Source organism: Podarcis raffonei, chromosome 12 (assembly GCF_027172205.1).
Source record: "Podarcis raffonei isolate rPodRaf1 chromosome 12, rPodRaf1.pri, whole genome shotgun sequence".
NCBI classification, from domain to species: Eukaryota; Metazoa; Chordata; class Lepidosauria; order Squamata; family Lacertidae; genus Podarcis; species Podarcis raffonei.
In genome coordinates, this window is record NC_070613.1 from 30491108 (window position 1) to 30510743 (window position 19636).

Genomic DNA, 19636 nt, shown 5'->3' on the forward strand with positions numbered 1-19636 from the left:
ACATTGAAGTATGAACAAACTTTTCACTACAGCATATTTGTTGAAATTTCAAACATCTGTGCTTCCTTTGCTTACGTGGTATGACAACTGCCAATCTTGCCTGTACTTGAATATCTCTTCCATTTATTCCATTATATTGCAGTTAATTACACAAACTGCATTTCAGTCAATTCCCCATCCCATAGTTATTTTTTGTTTCATTTGTATCATTTATTTTATTATCGCTACTTAATTTTAATTTGAAGTAGAAACTTTTGGTTGTAGTCAATAACAGGTTCATTAATTTTGATGTGTTTACATTGAACGTACAGTGTACATTAGGCATGTACATTGTTTTCAATGAGTTTGCTCAGAGTAGGGGCAACATTGACCTCTCTAATCTTACCAGTTGTAACATTATTTGTTAGCACTGCCTTGCCCAGCCCATAGTTATCTATTTTTTTCTTCCCGAAATGGAAATAAAGTTCCAAAATTTTGATTGGTCCTGATATTGGTAAGCTGCTCAAGAACTGTTCAAGTGTACCACCTACTGTCTAACTTTTTGATCCTCTTTGACCTGACATTTTTGCTCTTTATCATTGAATATCCTCCTTTTCATTCATAAATCAAATTTTTAAAACCGTTTTTATGTTTTATTCGCTTTTATTTCACACTTAAAACAATAAAATCACCAGATAATAAATAAATATAATAGTGAAGAAAGAGCAGAATGAAAGCGGCAGTTAAAACAATTCTTCCACAGATATAAATAAGTGTCTGGGAAAATCAAAAAGTCATTGTGCGGTGGCAAAAAGACATCAAGAGTCTGCACTAGGTTGAGTCTTTTAGAGAGAACCTTCATAAACGGGGATCACAGTCAAGAAATCCCTCCATGTAAACTCTGGTTTGCATTTCTTACTCCCACTTTAAAATTATCCTTTTAGAAACAGTCTTGGTTATAACTGGAGAACAAGTCATCAGTAAGATGCTACAAGACATAGTAATATATCTTTAGGATGTCAACCCAAGGTCAGTGGTAGATGAAAACCCTTCCACAGATGGTCAAAGTTTTCATGATGCAAGTCTGAATTAATTACATTTGATTTTAATTAAAGAAATATAAAACTACCAGGTGCTAAAACTATGACCCTAAAGCTAAAATCTAAATTGGGGTGGGGTGGAGGGTGGCAGATCAGGCTGATGAGCTTTAGCAAGTGTGAATATTTTCAGTATTTTTAGGTTGTAAAAAAAGCTGATTTTACAGCTTGCCGTGCATCTTCTTGTAGCTGACTAGCAGAGTTATTTTAGATGCTCCTTAGGTTACTGATTCCCACTGGGGAAGGGATTGCTGGAACACTCAAAGATCTGATGTGACCAACTGGCTACTCACTTTGAAGATAAAGTTGCTCAGCTTCAGAGTGATGTTGACTCTGCACTACTTACGACTCTAGTTGAAGTACCCAGTGCCATTATTGAGGATGAGTTGTAGGATCAGTTTCAGCTTATGCAATCAGCTGAGGTAGACAAGGTGCTGGAGGCAATATGTCCAACTCCCAACTATCCTGCACTTTTGCATTCTAAAACATGAATGTCCTCCACTTTTCTATTCACTAAATTTCTAGCTCACCATGTAAATACTAAAGTGGCTAAAGAGTTGATCAAACACAGCCAATAAAACAGTAAAAGGGGGGAATTCAAATTTCACCATCATATTTAAAACAGCTTTAAAATGTGATTAAAGTTTAGCTAGCCATTCAAAGATCAAGCTTTAAATAAATACCTTTCACTGCATTGTAATTTTGGCAGATTGATAACTGACATGATTTCTTGGCGAGGAGATTTCTTAAAATAATAAAGAAAAGTCCCACTATCTTCCCAAGGAAAGGAAACCCTAACAGCATCTTTCTCGACAGTGGATAGGCTTTGGAGCTGTCTGAAACCAATTACCTAATTTCCTTACATATATTGGGGTTAACAGCTTGTCTCTGGCTGATTTTAGGCTTGACCAACCATTAAAAAAATCCACACTATTTTAGAAGCAGAAAGACTGTTTTATAGAGCTGATCTATGTTAGAAGGTTTACATTATAAGCAATGTTCAGTTGTCCATAATGACTTTCCAAAAAGAAGCAAAGGAGCTCTCTCTCTAATTGGCAGAAATACTGCCAGTTTGACAGACACAGAGAGTTGTGCTTGTCTGTTTGCTAATAGGACCATTAAGTTGCCACCAGCCCCTCTGTACTTGGTCCTTGGAGGATGCTCCTTGATCTGCTAAAACACTATAGATCAATGAGAAATGGTATGAGAAATGGAAGAATTAGTTTTGAAGAAATCTATACGGCATTGTAAACCAGTGCTTTTTCAATGAAGAAACAACAGGCAGCACCCATTGGTATGTGGTTTTCTAAGGTTGGGCCAGGGTACTCATTGCTCACCTGTGGCTCCTAGAAGCTGTCAGCATGCAACAGTGGCCAAACCCTTGGAACAGCTTTGAGTGGGCAGCTAAACCAAGTGAAGGATCTCAAACCCTCAGTGAGGTAGGGACTTCCACTACAGTGGTACCTTGGCTTACATACACTTCAGGTTACATACGCTTCAGGTTACAGACTCTGCTAACCCAGAAATATTACCTCGGGTTAAGAACTTTGCTTCAGGATGACAACAGAAATCGTGCGGCGGCGGCAGCAGGAGGCCCCATTAGCTAAAGCGGTGCTTCAGGTTAAGAACAGTTTCAGGTTAAGAACGGACCTCCGGAACGAATTAAGTACTTAACCTGAGGTACCACTGTACATGTGAAGACAGGCTCTGGTAGATTGAGCGGATAAGACCAATTGTTAATCCAACAGTCAAGAAAGCAGCTTTTGTACGTACCGTAGAGGGAAGTGAGGGGCAGATGGGGCTCGTCAACCTGGGAAGGTCGCCCATCTAGGAGAAGGAAAACATCCTAAACCCCTGCTGCCTTGTGGGGCATCTTTGGGGGAAGAAAAGGCTAAAGAGTAAACCCTATACAAATCCAGAGTGGAGTTCCTAAGATGGTTGGGTGGTGCCTTGTATGCCTTCTTCTGGCAACTCCTGCAGCCCAGCTGGTGCCAAACATACTTCTGTGCTTTCCTTTGGACCACATCAGTGAGACTGAGTTTGCTTGTTCTAGATGGGGTTCTACTCCCTCTGAAGGCACAAGTATACATCTTAGGAGTGATCTTGGAACCATCTTTGTCCACGGAGACCCAAGTGGCCTCTGGTGAAGAACGCCTCTCACCAGCTTGGGCTGATGTGTCAGCTGATGTGTCAGCTGCATCCTTTACTAGACAGGCATAATCTGGCCACTGTGATACATACTTTGGACTGTTGTAATGCACTCTACATGAGTCTTTCCTTGCAGCTGACCTGGAGGCTGCAACTAGTGGCGTCCAGGTGCTGCTCTTTATTGGGGACATATCACACCAATGCTGAGGGAATTGCGCTGGCTGCCTATTTGCTGCTGAGCCAGTTTTAAGGTTCTGCTACATAGAAAGCCCTAAATAACTGCACACCAAGTTACCTGAAAAACCATGTTCCCCTCCATTGCTTACTGATGGCATTAAGATCAGTAAATAGAATTCTGTTTTGCTACGGCCCTGCTGATTACAGGCTTTTGGATGGATTTTTTCCACTGGTGAAACCAGTTTTGTGGAATATCCTCCCTGCTGAAATTCCATCAGTATTGGCGTTCTGTCGGCTCTTGAAAACACACCTCTTTAGGCAAGCATTCTCCTAAATTTGACCTTCTGATCTCATTGTTTAAATTGTTTTTTAATTGTTTTAATTTAACTGACTTGTTTTATTACAGGTTTTAATTAAGAATGTTTTAATGCTTTGATTGAACTGTTTTATTGTGTATTTTAATTATGTATGGATTTTATAATTGTTTTTATAGTTGTAAACCACTTAGAAGCCATTTGGACATGTAAACAATCATCATCATAATTTGTCTAGCCTAGTCCCCTCTACTGTGACTAGTGGCAACTCTCCAGAGTTCCCAATAGAGGTATTTTGCTTCACCTGCTACCCTGATTATTGTAACTAGTATGTAGTATGCCAGAGATAGACTCTGTAACCTTCTACATGTAAAGCACTTATGTATTCATTCATGTCTGTTCTTAGAATAATAGAATTGTTGAGTTGGAAAGGACCCTGAGGATTATCTAGTCCAACCCCCTGGAATCTTCTGCCCTGTTTCTGCATAAATTTGCAAATGGTGTCTTTTAAAAAAATCATAATCTTGCCCAATGTGTTTTACCCTAAAATACGCATTTTGACATATTTTTAGAACTGAGCAGTATGTCTCAAAATTTGGAAAAGTGTGAAAATCAAAATTTAAATAAGTTATAGTCCAGGAGATGTGAAGCAGGTCTGTTTACTTTAAAAAATATGGACCAAACAAAATTCTCAAGCATCCCTGGGAGAAGTTTTAGTGTGTGAAAGTATGTTCATAAGGAATAATAAATTATTTGAAATCTACATTAGGTGGTACTTACTATTTTACATAATGCTAATTTTAGAGGACCCCTCATTTTATATGCCACTGGTTTAAATCTTCTTAGATAATTCGTTTTACAGCAATCAGGTTCTGATATTGGCAAGTAAATAGATTCTAGAAACGACCAGCAGACCTAATTGAAAGGAGTGTCAACTGAGAGAAGGGCATAGCACTTCTAGTGAAGAACATTTTTGAACATAAATTGCCATAGTCTGGAAGTGATGGATAAAGATTGAAGTTTCATAATAATGCATAATCGTTTTCCTTCAGTGTCCAGAAATGATCTCTGTCAGACAAGATACCAGAGTACATGCACTCCTGACCAGGGTTGATCAAGCTTTTTATAATGTTGTGAAATAGATTTATTGTTCCCTGAATGGTGCTATTAATATTGCCATGTAAAAAGATTGCTCATTTATCTCAATCTGGACTTCTGGATGTGACTTGTTTGCTTGATCTGCAAACTTAAGGAATGTTGTTTTGGTTCGCTGAGCCCTTTCATGCTTTTTAGTTGGTTTCCTTTCCTTGACATTGTAAGTGTAAACTAAATTAAATTATGTTGCACCACCAATTGGCAGTGTTGAAATAGTTGCCTCTTCTGGTGTGATAACCGTTCCATCTGCTGTATGCTAGTGGCCAATGAAAGCAGATGGTGTTGCACTTTGCTGAAATATGTTGCAGATTTCCATTTTTATAAATGGAGTGCTTGAATCAACAATTTGTTTTCCATGCTTGCTTGTTTTATATATATATTTTTAAAAAGTTTTGGTATTTCCATATGTCTTTTAATGCTGATATATAATTAGTATGCTTCAGGACTGTCTGCCAGTAGCTGTTGGCATCAGTCTTTGTATGCATTTCAGTCTGCATCAATTTAAAGCTGTATAATTTGACAATAGGGCTTGCTTTAATTGCCCTAGTTAACATTGAACAATTGGAATTCCCCTAGTTCAGAGGCACTTTTTGCACTTAATGTCTCACTGAATTTTCAAGAGGTGCATATGCAACTGGTGGCGTAAATTTTCAAGGCATGCGTGTGCAACCAACTATATGTGCCCTTTATGAGTTTCATTGTTAATTGTTTCATGTATAAGGAATACATTTAATCAACGTAGACATAATAATGCAGTCTCCACTAATGTTTTGTAAGCATTTTATATGTGAACCCCATGAGACAAGAGCCCACCAATCCACCTCTTTTATTTTGGGGGGTGGGAAAATCATTTTATGTTGGTATGAAGTTTTTTAAAAGCCATAAATTTAGCATGTGTTTGTACTATATATACACATGAGACATCTTAGGCATTGGAGATATTTATAAACTATTGGTTCTTTTCTCTTCCCTACAAGAAGTTAAGAACAGGCAATATCTACCAGCTATCAGACCCTTAGTATCTTAAAACAGGTAGTGTGTCTTCAGCACACACTATGTGGGTTTAACGGGGAAGGGGGGGCTAATTCTTGTTGCTTAAAATGTTTTTAATGGTATTTAAGTACCTTAAGCTGAGCAGGTACTTAAAGATTCATTTGGAAAGCATAGCTTATTATTTCTGAAATAAATAAGAGTATTAAGCTTTTGCAGTATAGAGGTGGTTCTATTGCACAGTATTTTTTATCCAGATTATTGGAAGGCTACCAAGCAAATGAAATACCTTGTTGATTTTTTGATTGGAGACATGAATGTATGCATGTTGCCATCAACTGGTTGCACATCTTTTGTAGAAGCATACCAAAGCTGGAGTGGAATGATCATGGAATAGAGTGATCAATGCTCTTACATCACAGTTTGGCCCTCTTCTCTGTTTAGGTATATGAACTGTTTTTGCCAGAATCTCAGGGGACAAAGTACTCTGTCTATTAGCAGAAAGATAATTTAAAGTGTTAATGATTACAAAATATAGGCTGCCAGCACATCTTAGTTTTCAGATTCAGAATTCACTGCCAGATTCATGTCCTGTTCATCTCCTGTATCTTCCCAGTCTTACTCTTACCTAGTTGTTGTAAAACAGGATTTCTGCTACAGGCAGCCCTCATTTTAGGCGTGACTAATATGTATGTTTTCCAGTTGTTCACACACGCACAATACTGAACCCGGAAGTAACCCAGAAACGTAACAAAAGATGTCACTAAAAGGGTGGAACAGGAGCTGGGGCGGAACAGGGTATTTCAATTTCAGGCAAGTGCACAGTGACCCGGAATGCAACCCCCGTGGAAATCAGAGGTTGCCTGTACTATACATGTAACCTTTCCCCCCTTCTTGGTTCTTTTGTTTCCCCCAAAGCAAAGCTGGATCTTTAAGACTCTGCCTCATGAATCCCTGTTAAGCAGCTCTCTGCCTTTAGTCTCTTCCCAATACAGTGGTACCTCGGGTTAAGAACTTAATTCGTTCTGGAGGTCCGTTCTTAACGTGAAACTGTTCTTAACCTGAGGTACCACTTTAGCTAATGGGGCCTCCTGCTGCCGCGGCGTTGCAATTTCTTTTCTCATCCTGAAGCAAAGTTCTTAACCTGAGGTACTATTTCTGAGTTAGCGGAGTCTGTAACCTGAAGCGTCTGTAACCCGAGGTACCACTGTATCTTTCAAGTAACATTTAAGTATATGGCTCAGGCAATAGGTATTAATTCATTCTTTTCTGTGTTGTTTCTGTTGTGGTATGTCAAATCTGCAAGGCTGCTTTTGTAACTTCTAAATTGTTTTATATTGGCAAGTTACTACCTTTAAACCTTTATTCATTTACAAGTAAATATTGGAATTGCAGCAATTATTTCTGGCTTTCTGGAGCAAAGCACGCTTAGGCTGGTCTGTTCTAAATCCCCCAAATTAAGCAAGGTTATCAAAACCAATACAGTTCTTTTCTTGTGCATGCAGTCCTCTCCAAAAAAAGTTTCAGTGAGGAGTAATACTGCTAATTCCCCAAAATTAGCCTGTAGCGAATACACATGTAAGATACATGTTTGTGTGAATGTCTCTCCTGATGCATTAGAAGATCTGGTAATATTCTAGGATGAAGCAGCCACATCTTCCTCTTCGCTAGCCATTCCCAGCCAACTGATTCCACTCCCCCCCCCTTTTTTTCTTTTCCAACCTTTTCAGTGTTCTGTGGTTGCTGAGCAAACCCAGTCTTCATTGGACTGTTTCCCTCCCTCCTTACATTTCTCCCCATAAGATTTTTGATACTTCTACAGATTTTGGGGTTTCACTCAAGCCTGCTGATACCTCATCTGTGCCATTTTGTCTATGTAAGGATTGGTACTCACCCCAAATTCCACAAATAGATGAAACAACGAGCAGGTCATGCAGGCTTGGTGTCTAGGTTTGTTCTGTTCCCCTTGAATGCCATTAATTTTAAAATATTTTTACTTTTAGAGAACTCGAGGACGAAAACGAAGCTACATTCCTGAAGAAGAAAAACCTGAGGTTGGAATTTTGAAAAAAAATAATTTATTTTCAGTTAAATTGGTGAAAATGTTGACATTTGAATGAATAATGTTGCTGAAATAAGACTTGTGCTCTTCTTCCACCTTTTTCTGTTTCCATCTATTGATAGGAACGTATTCCTAGAGAAAGAAGACAGAGACAGTCTGTAGTACAAAAGAAGCCTAAGTCTGAAGATTTAAGAACCGAATGTGCCACATGTAAGGGAACGGGGGATAATGAAAATCTAGTCAGGTAGGTTTGATGCTGTGACCTTTTCCAGAGTGGATTAAAGTTCCATCTTCATCACTTTCACATTGTGGCTGTAATGAATGACCTCTTAATACAGAACTTTTTTAAAAAAATAAATCTAAATTGAGGGAAGCATTGCTTCAGAAACAGTGGTTTGATCCATTTATTGACTTGCCACATAACTTTATCCTGTGGATTTAAATGTAAGTAACTAGAGTAATGTTTTCCTAACAAAAGGGAATTAATTTTCTTTTGTCAGGGTGAGTTACCAGGATTCTATAATGGGTTACAAAGGTAAACAAGGCACCCATTTTGACAGCTATCAATCTTCACCTTCTGATCCTCTACCATGAAAGTTTTTTGAAGTTCACTTTGCTTCATTCATAAGATACAAAGACATTGTGCCCTTTTCTTAAATATTTCCAAATGTTTTATCTTAGCGCAATCTGGAAAATGCCTCATGTTGTGTGTTCTTCTGATGAGCTGTTAAAATGTTACAGGGTATACTTTGTGATTCTGAATTCAAATCAAGAAGGTGTTGTGATTCTTTAATGAATTGTAGGTGTTAAAGAATACTCAGATGGTTTCTTCTTAACTTCATTAGATGACCCTTTGGCCTGAGAAAAAGGAATGATTTATGAAATTTTGACTTAGCTTTTGTTATGCAATAAAAATGCAGCAGCTACCAATTTTCAATTTCTCTTTAAAAGAGAGAACTTGTAAATGGGCTCTTGTAAAATATATATTGAGCAGGGAACTACTTTTTACCGTTTCTGTAAGGAAACACAAAAAGATTGCTTAGTTTTTCCCATGAACTTTTTGTTAAACATCTATGAAGGCCAGGATCTTGCAGGAGCACAAATAAGACGCTACTGGGACTTGGAAGGTAAACGTTAAAGACGAAGGAATACAAACGGGGAACAGACAAAAGAGACAACTTAGCTGCAAGTGAGCTTAACTGAAAGCCAAAAGATATCTGTGATCCTGTTCATACCCAACACTAAGCCAAACTATTATCTACCATTAACATGCAAATGTGAAAGTTCCTGGAGAAGAGTTCACAGCTCCTTTGCTCCTGCTGTTACACTGAGCCTTGGTTTGGTGTATCATCTAAACCCAGACTTGTGGTTTTATCTCACTTCAGACAGACCACAAGCTCTAGCCCAAGTTTCCACTTGGTTTACAGCTTAGGGTCCGAAGGACACAAACAGGCCCAGTTCAAGAGGACACACTAAGCCAGGCATAGGCAAACTTGGCCCTCCAGATGTTTTGGCACTACACTTCCCATCATCCCTGACTACTAGTCCTGTTAGCTAGGGATGATGGGAGTTGTAATCCTAAAACAGCTGGAGGGCCAAGTTTGCCTATGCCTGCAGTTCACAGCAGTGCAGCAGTAGGAGGACTGGGGGAGGGGTAATGCAGCTGCTGTCCATGTTAAGTCATGATTTGGTTTGGTGTCACATGCACACTGAGCTGTAGTGTTTCACTTTTCTACTGAACTATCTCAAATAAGAAACTTGGAACAATATTCAAGTACTATGCGTAGTTTGCTTCTGTTTGGGTGCAAGGTTTGGAGGGTTCTAAGAAGAATGAAGAACTATTATGAATCCCATTGTAGTTTGCTTCTCTCAAGGATTTTAGATGCTGCAGTGAGGTCAGGCTAAATCCTCTTTTTTATTTCTTTCGTGATATCCTATACCTTCACATATTAACTGCCACAACATGTCTGCCCTTCTGAACTTTTTATTAAAAGTACCTTGATAATATACTGTGGTTCTAAAAGTTGGCATTTGTGTTACTTTTGCTGCCTACATGTTTCTCATCATAGTTTAACCAAAAGGGGAAGATTGTTAGAAGTCTTCAAACTTCTAAGGGAATCATTATTCTCAATCCCAGTGTTTTAATAAACTCCAGAAGTTTGCTCTGGAAATTTATGAGTTTATGTATAAACTTTACACCTTAAACCTTTTGTACTTCAGACAGTATGCCTTTTGAACACCACAGCCTGAAAATACATGTCAGTATTAGTGCGTGCAGCAGTGATTTAGTCCATGTAATTGTCTGTAGCACCTTGACTTATAGAGATAGATTTATGCAACATGACTGTCTAATTTAGCCAACTCAGATTTTTAATTGACTTGTCCACTTTTTAGTTGAGACATAGGCCTCCTTCGTTATCCTATAAAAATCACCTCTAAGTTTTCCTTTCTCGCACCTTTTCATCAGGAAGATAGTGTTCGGAACTGTAGGAATACAAGTTTGGAACAGTTGTTTGAGTAGCCCTATTATTTCATCAAGGCTTGTTATTACATATATATATATTGGCTAGAAGTAAAATTCCATCATCTGTCAGTAGGGTGCATTTGTTTTAAGAATGCACTGTTTTTTAAAAAATGGGTCACAAGAATATCTTCTATCTCTCAGCAGTGGCTAGAACTATTATTGATTGAATTGATCTTGCTTCTCAGAAACAGACTGTATTTAAGAGGATGTATATGATCAATTCAGGTCCTTTGTCCTAAGAAGCCTCCTTGACTCATGTGAAAACTTCACCATATTGCTGAAGCTCACCTGCTAAAAATAGTTTCTTCCCAAGAACCTTTGGAGGTTGCTCTTATAAACCTAAATGCTGGTGGTTCCCAGTGTGAGACTTCTGAACTTGTGAGACAATGAGAAGATGATTCTATGTTCATCTAAAATACTAAGTGATGGTTGCTCTCTGTATTACATTGTGATATTTTCATTTGTGTTTTTGTCAATATAGTTGTTGGAAATGTTATTTGTATAAGAAGGCAAATACATTCATGGTGCTTTATGTATTATTGGAGACATTATATGGGTGAGGTTACTGAAGCTGAATCTAAACAAGGCTTGAAATTATTTTAACCGACAGTTATCGTGACCTGGGGTGAATGGGAAGCAGTCATCTTTTGTGGGGATCAGCCTCTACTGGTTGTTCAAGTATGCAGGCTTGCAGTGTTTCTAGGCCCATTACTTGATAGCTAGAATATACTACAGTGGTCTCCTGGAAACAGTGCAATTATGCACCAGGTCTATGATGTCTTTCTTTAGCCTACAAAATGCAATTTAAGGTGCTAGTTATGGCATTTATATATTAATACCAGTAAGGCTGCTCTTCTCCCTTGTGTCTTGTTGCAGTCTCTCTGATCAATCCAAACACCTTTCAAATGTTAGATCCATATGCCAAGATTATATAAAGTGAACTCACAGGGTCTCATTATAGGTGACTTACCCACTGTAACAGATTTTCATTTCTTCTGAAGGTTTGTCAGACTAACAAGTTTGAGCATTTCCCCTATTTCATAATTTATTTCTTTTTATTATTTATTTAAAACATTAACCACAACAATTGATTCTCTTTTTTTTATTAAAAGATATTTATTGAAATTTTCAACTTTAATACATTAAAAAAGAATCAAAAAAGGAAAAACAAAAAGGTTTAAAAACACATAAAGTTCACAATCCTTATTTTTCTATAACATATTTCCCTGACTTCCCCACACCTCCCCTTCTTATATTCCAATTCAAAATGTTAGTTCAGCAAGTTCTTATCCCTAATTTTAACCTTTTTCTATTTAGTTCATTTTAAAAAACCAATTTTGCCTTATCCAAACTTAAACACAATACTTATGCATCAATACTCGTTCTTAAAACATTTTTCTAACGTCGACCCAATTTCCCTTCCACGAATTCCCCAATTTTCATACAAATAACAAAATAAAATAAAAATAAAACAGATTGTAATTATACACCCTTTGGATTCCCAAACTCCACCCCCCCTTTCCCGGTTTCAATCCCCAACAAATGTCCATCAGTCTTAGTCTACTATCAGCCTGGAGATCTCACGTCCAAGGCTCTTAATTCTCTCTCAATTCCTCTCTGCCAGTTTTTTTTATAGTCCTTAATATTAAACACCAGATCTCAGAGAAGCTCTGGCCCAACGGGATCCATGTTTCTTCCAGCCAGACCTCCATACTTAAAAGTGGAGCCCGAATCATGTTTCTTATTCCTTTCAAGTCCAAATGTCCCCAAAGCTCCAACTTCCACCTTAAGCAAATTTGTAATCCTTGGGTCTTCAGATCTCCACATGAGGAGATCTCTCCATTCTTCAATCTCCAATTCAAGCCAGATTTTCGACATCAAGTTCTTATTTTCCTTTGTAGCCATCATGTCAGGCCTCTGGCTCTCCTTTATCATCTGCAAAGTTACAGCTCCTCCTTCCTTTTCCTCAGGAACAACATATATCTCCTTCTCCACACTCTCAAAGCTCTCAAGTTTCTCTTTTTGTCCAGCTGCATGGGCTTCCTGAGTCAAATCCTTATCAAATTCACTGATGTTATTTACTGTTAAGTTCAGAGTTGCAACATTTGTAGCCAAAACATCAATTTGGCCTTGTAACTTTCCCAAGAGAACAAAAACTTTGTCCAACCCAGCCTGAATTTTCCCTCCTCCAGACATTCTTGTAATGTCCCAAATCCCCCTCTAGAGGGATTTTGGTAACTTAATATTCCTTCCAATTCAAATCCAAAAATCAAGTTAGTTTGTAACAGTTCTTCCTTGTTTTCAACAAATTGTAACCAAATTGTAACAAATATAGCCAGCAGAAACAACAGAAACAAAGTTCTCTTTTCCCGTCTTGACAGCTAAATTTGACAGCTGTCAAACTCTTCAATACCTCATCAGCAAGCTCTCTCGCGGAGCACTCCCGGGTCCGGGGGGGTGGCACTTCAGCTCCCAAGATTAGCTCTTTATCCTCCAGTAAGATTACTTATATTGCCAAATCGTGAAATTAATGTCTTTTACCAAGTAAAAAAGAAAGGGTTCTCTCGACCTTAGTTAGCAGGTCCTTGCTTTAAATTATTTACAAGACGGGGAGACGGACTTCCTGTTTGCGCCTTCCCCGATCGTGCCTAATTAAAAAAAAAAATTCTTTCCAATTTCCGTACTACTCACGGGTTGTTGCTTTAAAGTCCAATTGTTCACAAAAAGAAGTCAGTGCTCTCTGACCATGGCAATGCGGCTTCACTCCGCAGGAGAAGCAGTCAACTCTCAGCACCGCGCCGCTCACCCCGTCCCCCGCTCCGAAGCCTTTAAAAAGGCTCCTTCACAGGTCGGGGGGGCGCAAATGGTGCCCGCCGAGTCACCAGGTTCACAGGCTTCACCACCTGTGATTTTTGAGGGTCCCCGCGTCGCCGCAGCGGTCAAGACCCAATCCTGCGGAGCCGATTCCCTCCGGAGCTCGGAGGGAATCCGCCATTAGCCGATGGCGCTAACCCGGAAGTCCACAACAACAATTGATTCTCATCACATTTTACATGATAGAATTGTGCAACAATGAGAACATCTCTGCAGTTTTAGTGACATTCTTTCTTGTAACAGCATTCTTTGAGTAACTCGGAATTTTCCTGTTTGGGTTGAACTTCAGTCACTAAAACATGATTTGGGGCGTTGCTTATGCATACATTGAAATTTTAAGTTAGGAAAGAGTTGCATTTTAAATCTATTCTGTTTATATGTAGCAGTCTGAGAGTTTGTTTTGCTTCCTTAAAAAAAAAAAGCGCTGTGCTGTTCTCCTTTTTTATAGTTAATTCTATCTGTCATGGGTGATATGGGTTACAAGCTAATTTAATTCAATACTATTCAAACTGCATTAATATTATCTGTAGGAAGGAGTAGTAGATAGTCCAGGGATTTTGACCATCATTGCTTAAACAGGAGCTTTATAGATTTTGATTATGGGGGAAAAAATTATGCTGAAGCTACTACTTCAACCATCTGATACTTTATCAAAGAGACCTGAAACGTATTCAGGTGCTTTAGACAATCCCAGGGGCTCACCTAAAATTTTGCAGAATTTTAAACCTTCTCCCTCTAAAGAGCAGACTCCCAACCAGCGCTACCCAAGCCATTTCACAAACTGCTTTCAAAAGTCCCCTCCATTTCTAAAGTTATTTGCCCTGAGGCAAAGCAAGGATAGATGGGTTGCCATTTCAGAAACACAAATCTAAAGTCCCATTTTAGGTGCACCTGATTATATGGATCCTTGCCACTGATTTTTCATAGAAATATTTAAAAGCATTTTTTCTTACAAAATGTTGATTGATGATTGCCACCGCAGTAGTGAATACTGTCGTGTGTGATTCTTTGTAACTTTTTGACAGTACAGCTTTAGGCAGGTATGGGGAACCTTTGGCCGCCCTGTAGGCCATTGCAGTCCTTGGAGCCTCTGTTCCTTACCACCCTCCTCCTCCTTGCATTCTGCTCTGGCTGCAGAGAGGAGGAATAGCAGCAAATCTCAGGTGATAGGGGCCTGATCTGGAATGGGATCCTGGTATGGCGGGGTAGAGGAGCTTAAAACTTTTTTACCACCACTGTGGCCCTGGCACAGATCTGGCTTCTGCACCCGCAAATTGCATTGCCCCCAAAGAATCCATTGCAGTGATTGCATTCTTTCTTCCAATGGAAATTGCAAATGCAGTAGGTCCAATCCAGATGACTGCCCCAGGGAACAAAGGTTTAATGCTCTTCTACCTCCACACCAGGGTTCCAACCCAGATTGGGTCCCTAGAGCTTTCTAATTCCATTGTGGAGGAAACTTCCACAATGGAAGGTTTTCCCCAAAGCAGATTGGATGAGGTAGAGAGAGAAAATGAATGAATGCATAGGATGTGGATGAAAGAAGATGGTGTGTGTGTGTGTGTGTGTGTGTGTGTGTGAAAGAATGAGAATAAGGGTGGGGTGGCGATGCACACCACTTGCATGCAGTTCCTGACATTACCTTTAAAGGACTGCAGCCCCTCTGATGGTGGGTTGGGGAGGTTCTCCACCTCTTCTATATCTGATCCCCCCCCCCCCAGCTATCTGAAAGGGTGTGACTCTTTCAAATATACACATTAACTATTTCTTTGTTCTCTGATCTGAGAGTACTACATAGATGCAAAGAATTGCAGTATAAAGTGCTACAGGGAAACTCGTGACAAAGAAATGACTAAAGAATATCTAAGGAAATAAACTTAGAGCAATGTCAAAACACCATGGAGTTATTTTAAACGAATACTGTAGCCTTGCTTAAGATAACATTTTTTAAGCAAGTGTATCCATTTTAATGGCTGTGAATGAGCATTGCTATGAATGTGTACAGCACTCCAAGGCCTTGTTTATTACTGCTGTCAACATTTATAGATGAATCATTTTGTGGAGCATTCTATTATCATTGAGAAGTCCCTGTCCTACTGCTCGTACCCTACTCTGTTTTGATGTAGCATCTACCTATGTGCTTCTTTGGTTGATTTATTTCGTTGCTGCATATCACTTTGCCAACAAAACTTGTGGAAGAACAGAGAGAGTTTTCAACCGCAGAAGGAAAACTCCGTTCTAAGCAGGCATCTCTGAACATCAGGAAACTAGATAATATAGATGTCTCTTGTTCTTTGGAATAAATACTTCTGTACAATAAATAACATATTAAATAGCATTAATTGGATATCTGAGCAGTAGGTGTTCATGTAACAGGCTTCTGCTAGCTCCTGGGATGTGGGAGGGGGAAAGTAGGATTTGGATTTGGACCATACCAACAGGTGGCATAAACAGTTCCATTATTGCTTTGGATCTAGGTCTTGCAGTATAATTAGTAGAAAGACTGTGAATTTGCACAAATGCTGGTTGTTATAAGTTTGGCTAATGCAACCCCCCCCCCCCCCAAGACTTCAGTTCATTTAGTAGAGTGCTTCCAGAGTAAAATTGTTGTTTGAATCAAGACTTAGAGTGTTGCCCCATAGAAATCAACGGGACTGAATTTAGCCATGACTAAGCCTGGATCCGAGACACGGGTGGCGCTGTGGGTAAAACCTCAGCGCCTAGGGCTTGCTGATCGCATGGTCGGCGGTTCGAATCCCCGCGGCGGGGTGAGCTCCCGTCTTTCGGTCCCAGCTCCTGCCCACCTAGCAGTTCGAAGGCACCCTTAAGTGCAAGTAGATAAATAGGTACCGCTTTATAGCGGGAAGGTAAACGGCGTTTCCGTGTGCTGCGTTGGTGCTGGCTCGCCAGAGCAGCTTCGTCACGCTGGCTACGTGACCCGGAAGTGTCTTCGGACAGCGCTGGCTCCCGGCCTCTTAAGTGAGATGAGCGCACAACCCTAGAGTCTGTCAAGACTGGCCCGTACGGGCAGGGGTACCTTTACCTTTACCTTTAAGCCTGGATCCAATCCATATTTTTAAAATTACATTTATAATAAACATAAGTAATTGAGTGAAACCTTATTGTGGCATAAGCATATGTTATGCTCATTTTCACAGTGAAGGATAAATTTAGATACTGCCTCAAAATAGTAGGGTTAAAATCAATAATGTTAAATATAAAATCAATAATGTTAAATATATATATCTGCTGCACTTTGCTTTCTTTTTTTGCGGTTCTTTGGAGCATAATAATAAATAATGTGTGTTATTATTATGAAATATAATTGGGGGGGATATTTATTGTATCATGCAAGTCCAGTCAGGAGCATATCTAAAGGTAGGGAGTGACGATTGTCTGAAACTCTGGAGGGTAGTCAGTCGAGACAATACTGAGCTACATGGGTCAATGTTTTTGAATTAGTATAAAGTCTTCGTGTGTTTCTATGTAATGTCAGGAGGCACATTCTTTGTAGTGTTAACAATGATGGTGTTTAACTCTGATATTACCAAAAGCCTGTGCGCAGGATGTAGTGCTAAAAGAACTGCAAATGGGCATGTTTTGTGAATTGTTTTTAGTTCTTTTGAGGGATGCAAATAGCTAAAATGTGATGCAAAATATATGGAAACTTCCTTTTAAGTGCTAATAGTAGTATTTGAAAGTCCAGTGCAACAAGCGATTACAGTGTATCTGGGCTTGACAGTCTTGTGTGTGAGGCATTTATGTTTTGCATCTTTTCATGAACTTCTCAACATGGCATACTTTCCCTCTGGAGCTGCAAAAGTAGCAGGCAGTTTCTTTTAATTCCTGCTGACTTTCATATCTGCGATGAAACTATGCTAAGAGAATATATAATGGAAGCAATGAGTTGACATTGCAGGATTGTGTAGTAAGTGACTTTTACCACTGCACATAAACAGAGCAGTTATTCTAAATCATAGCATCGGTTTCAGTCAGATAACCACTAAAATCACTGCACTGTGGTCTGCTGAAAATGCCATCATCCTTCATCTGCCACATTAAGCCCGGGGAGAGCAGGCAGCAGTAGTGCCTACACTGCTGTGGAGAGGGATGAGCCCTGAACCAAGCGAAAAGATGTTCTGGAAGAACAGTAACCTTTCCTATGATGTGTGCCTTTTCCATTACATTTTTGACACAAAATGCTGCCAAATGATTTAACGGTGACATTTTGTTTTGCTGACTTTCCCTTTTTCTCATTAAAGAGAAACAAAAGTTGGCTTTGGGAAGGAATGAGTAGTCATGCGTTTTGAATTCTGTTACAGGAAGCCTAATTTGTAAAATTATTAAATGTAGGATTTTCCTGCAGCTGAGCTTATGAAGGATTTTGTTTCATTCTTTTTATTGTGTTTTTCAAACAAGTACTTATCTCCTGTGATAAGGTTAATTTCTATTGTCTTCTTTTCCTGTTGCAGAAATTGCACATTATTTCAAATTACTGAAACCTCCCATATTAGCCTGTGATACTCAGCTCAACACTCTCCCAGATTTGCTCTTCATAATCTGATATATATATTCAGAAACTAGTTTAGAAAGGTGCATTGCAGCAGCAGGCATAGTACCTGAAAGGCTCACTTCCTGCCACAAAATGTGGACATTTTTTAATTGGGAGCAACCCCCTCCCCCAATAAATTATTGTGAAGCACAGAAGCTTATATACACCTCAAATTATATATAGTTTGTCAAGTAGGGAAACAGAAAAAGGTATCTTCCCCTAATGTGATGCACACATGTATTGGCAGAATGGGATTTTCTTCAGTGCAAGCTAGTGGCACTACGGTCAGTGCTGGACCTTGGGGTCTCAAATTTCAGCGGTGCCCTGTGCAATGCCAAGATTTGGTGCACCTTGCCTCCCATGTTCTATTCTAAGTCATAGTAGCTGTGCCCCCGTAGCTCTGCACCCAGTGCGACCGAACCAGTCGTGCCCCCCTAAATCTGCCTCTGCTACAGTTCCCTTTTTGCGTGTCAAGGCCCCCAAGCCACCCCCCAGGAGTATAAAGACACAAGGACACCGAATTTAGGTTAATGTTAATGGGCAAAATTTAGGCCACAGCTTTATTGGTTACAGAATGTGAGCAGTATTGGCTTAGGCATTGACAACAACAGACTATATCTGACTCCTGCCCGCCTTGCAGGAAGTCTGGTAAGGGGAAGCCACCAGTAGGGGGAGCCCCGGTGATGCGGATCGACTCAAGCACCACGGTGCAAGGCTGAAAAGGGAAGCCTCGGAGTTGCGCCGCGGCTTAAATCGGACCCGGTCATGCCCCCAAGCAACCTCATTGGCCACCTGGCAACCTGATGAGGCCGCGGTCTCCCCCAGCGGGACACTGTCCCGCCCCCCACGCTGAGGTGGGAGTCTAGGCGACCTGACTGCAACCTGTCCCCACCCGGAAGTGGAGCAGATTTGTAATTCTTTTGCTGGTGTGGTGAGAGTCATTATTTTTGGAAGACATAACGGAGTCTTGAATAATTAACTTTGTTCTCCTTATTTCTACCTTGATAGGTTTTGGTTTTGCAAAATTAATTAAAAATATTTTGAGGTGGGAAAACAGATTAAGCAATATATTAAGGCAATACCATGTCAATACCACGTCTTCTGAGGACTAAAAGGCATATCATCCTCACACTGTGTGTCATGCACAGAAGTATGACTGAAGTGTGTGTGTGTGTGTAATCAATTATCTGTCTCCTGTTTAATAACTTTACATCTTTAGTATAGTTGTTTAAATGTTTATGAAATGATTAAAACACTTATCCTGCCTTTCCACTATATTGCAACACTCAAGGTGGCTTATGATCAACATGATGAAAATGTAATAAACTAAAGCCATGAACTAATATAGTATAGAAACACAGCTGGGAGTATCATATCCGAGAAAGGGAGCAGGGAAGCCATTCTAAAAGAAATTTGACACAGTAATCACAAACACACGCACTGACATTTTAAATACTATGGCTGTGTTAGCGACAAATAATACTGTGCAGGTTCGTAGAAATCGCATTCATGGTTTTCTATTTAGTTCTCTATGGTTTTATAATTTGATATTTAATATTATGTGCCTCCACATTAGAAAATACAAATAGTGTAAATATGGTGCCTTTATGAGAAGTATGCAGTTATTATGAGTTATAGTATAAAACAAAATGCACAATTGGCTGTGTTTGTGCATATAAGTGCAAACCTACATGCCTCAATATCTGTAAATGATCACCATGTTGAAACTGTTGAAATTCTCAAGCTTTCCTGACAAATGTGCAA

At 39.5% G+C, this 19636-nt stretch overlaps 1 protein-coding gene across 14 annotated transcripts in view; it reads left to right on the forward strand.

Annotated features, from left to right (window-relative positions):
* The window catches only part of PHF14 (PHD finger protein 14), a 132323-nt gene that overhangs the window by 46486 nt on the left and 66201 nt on the right, over positions 1 to 19636 (forward strand). For all 14 annotated transcript variants that reach the window (XR_008327116.1, XR_008327114.1, XR_008327115.1 and 11 more), the window contains 2 exons: positions 7864 to 7914; positions 8045 to 8166. Coding sequence is in view for 10 of the 14 variants with exons in the window: in XM_053359526.1 (XP_053215501.1) it covers positions 7864 to 7914; positions 8045 to 8166 (173 nt within the window). In the remaining 4 variants the exon portion in view is untranslated. The remainder of the gene's footprint in view (positions 1 to 7863; positions 7915 to 8044; positions 8167 to 19636) is intronic.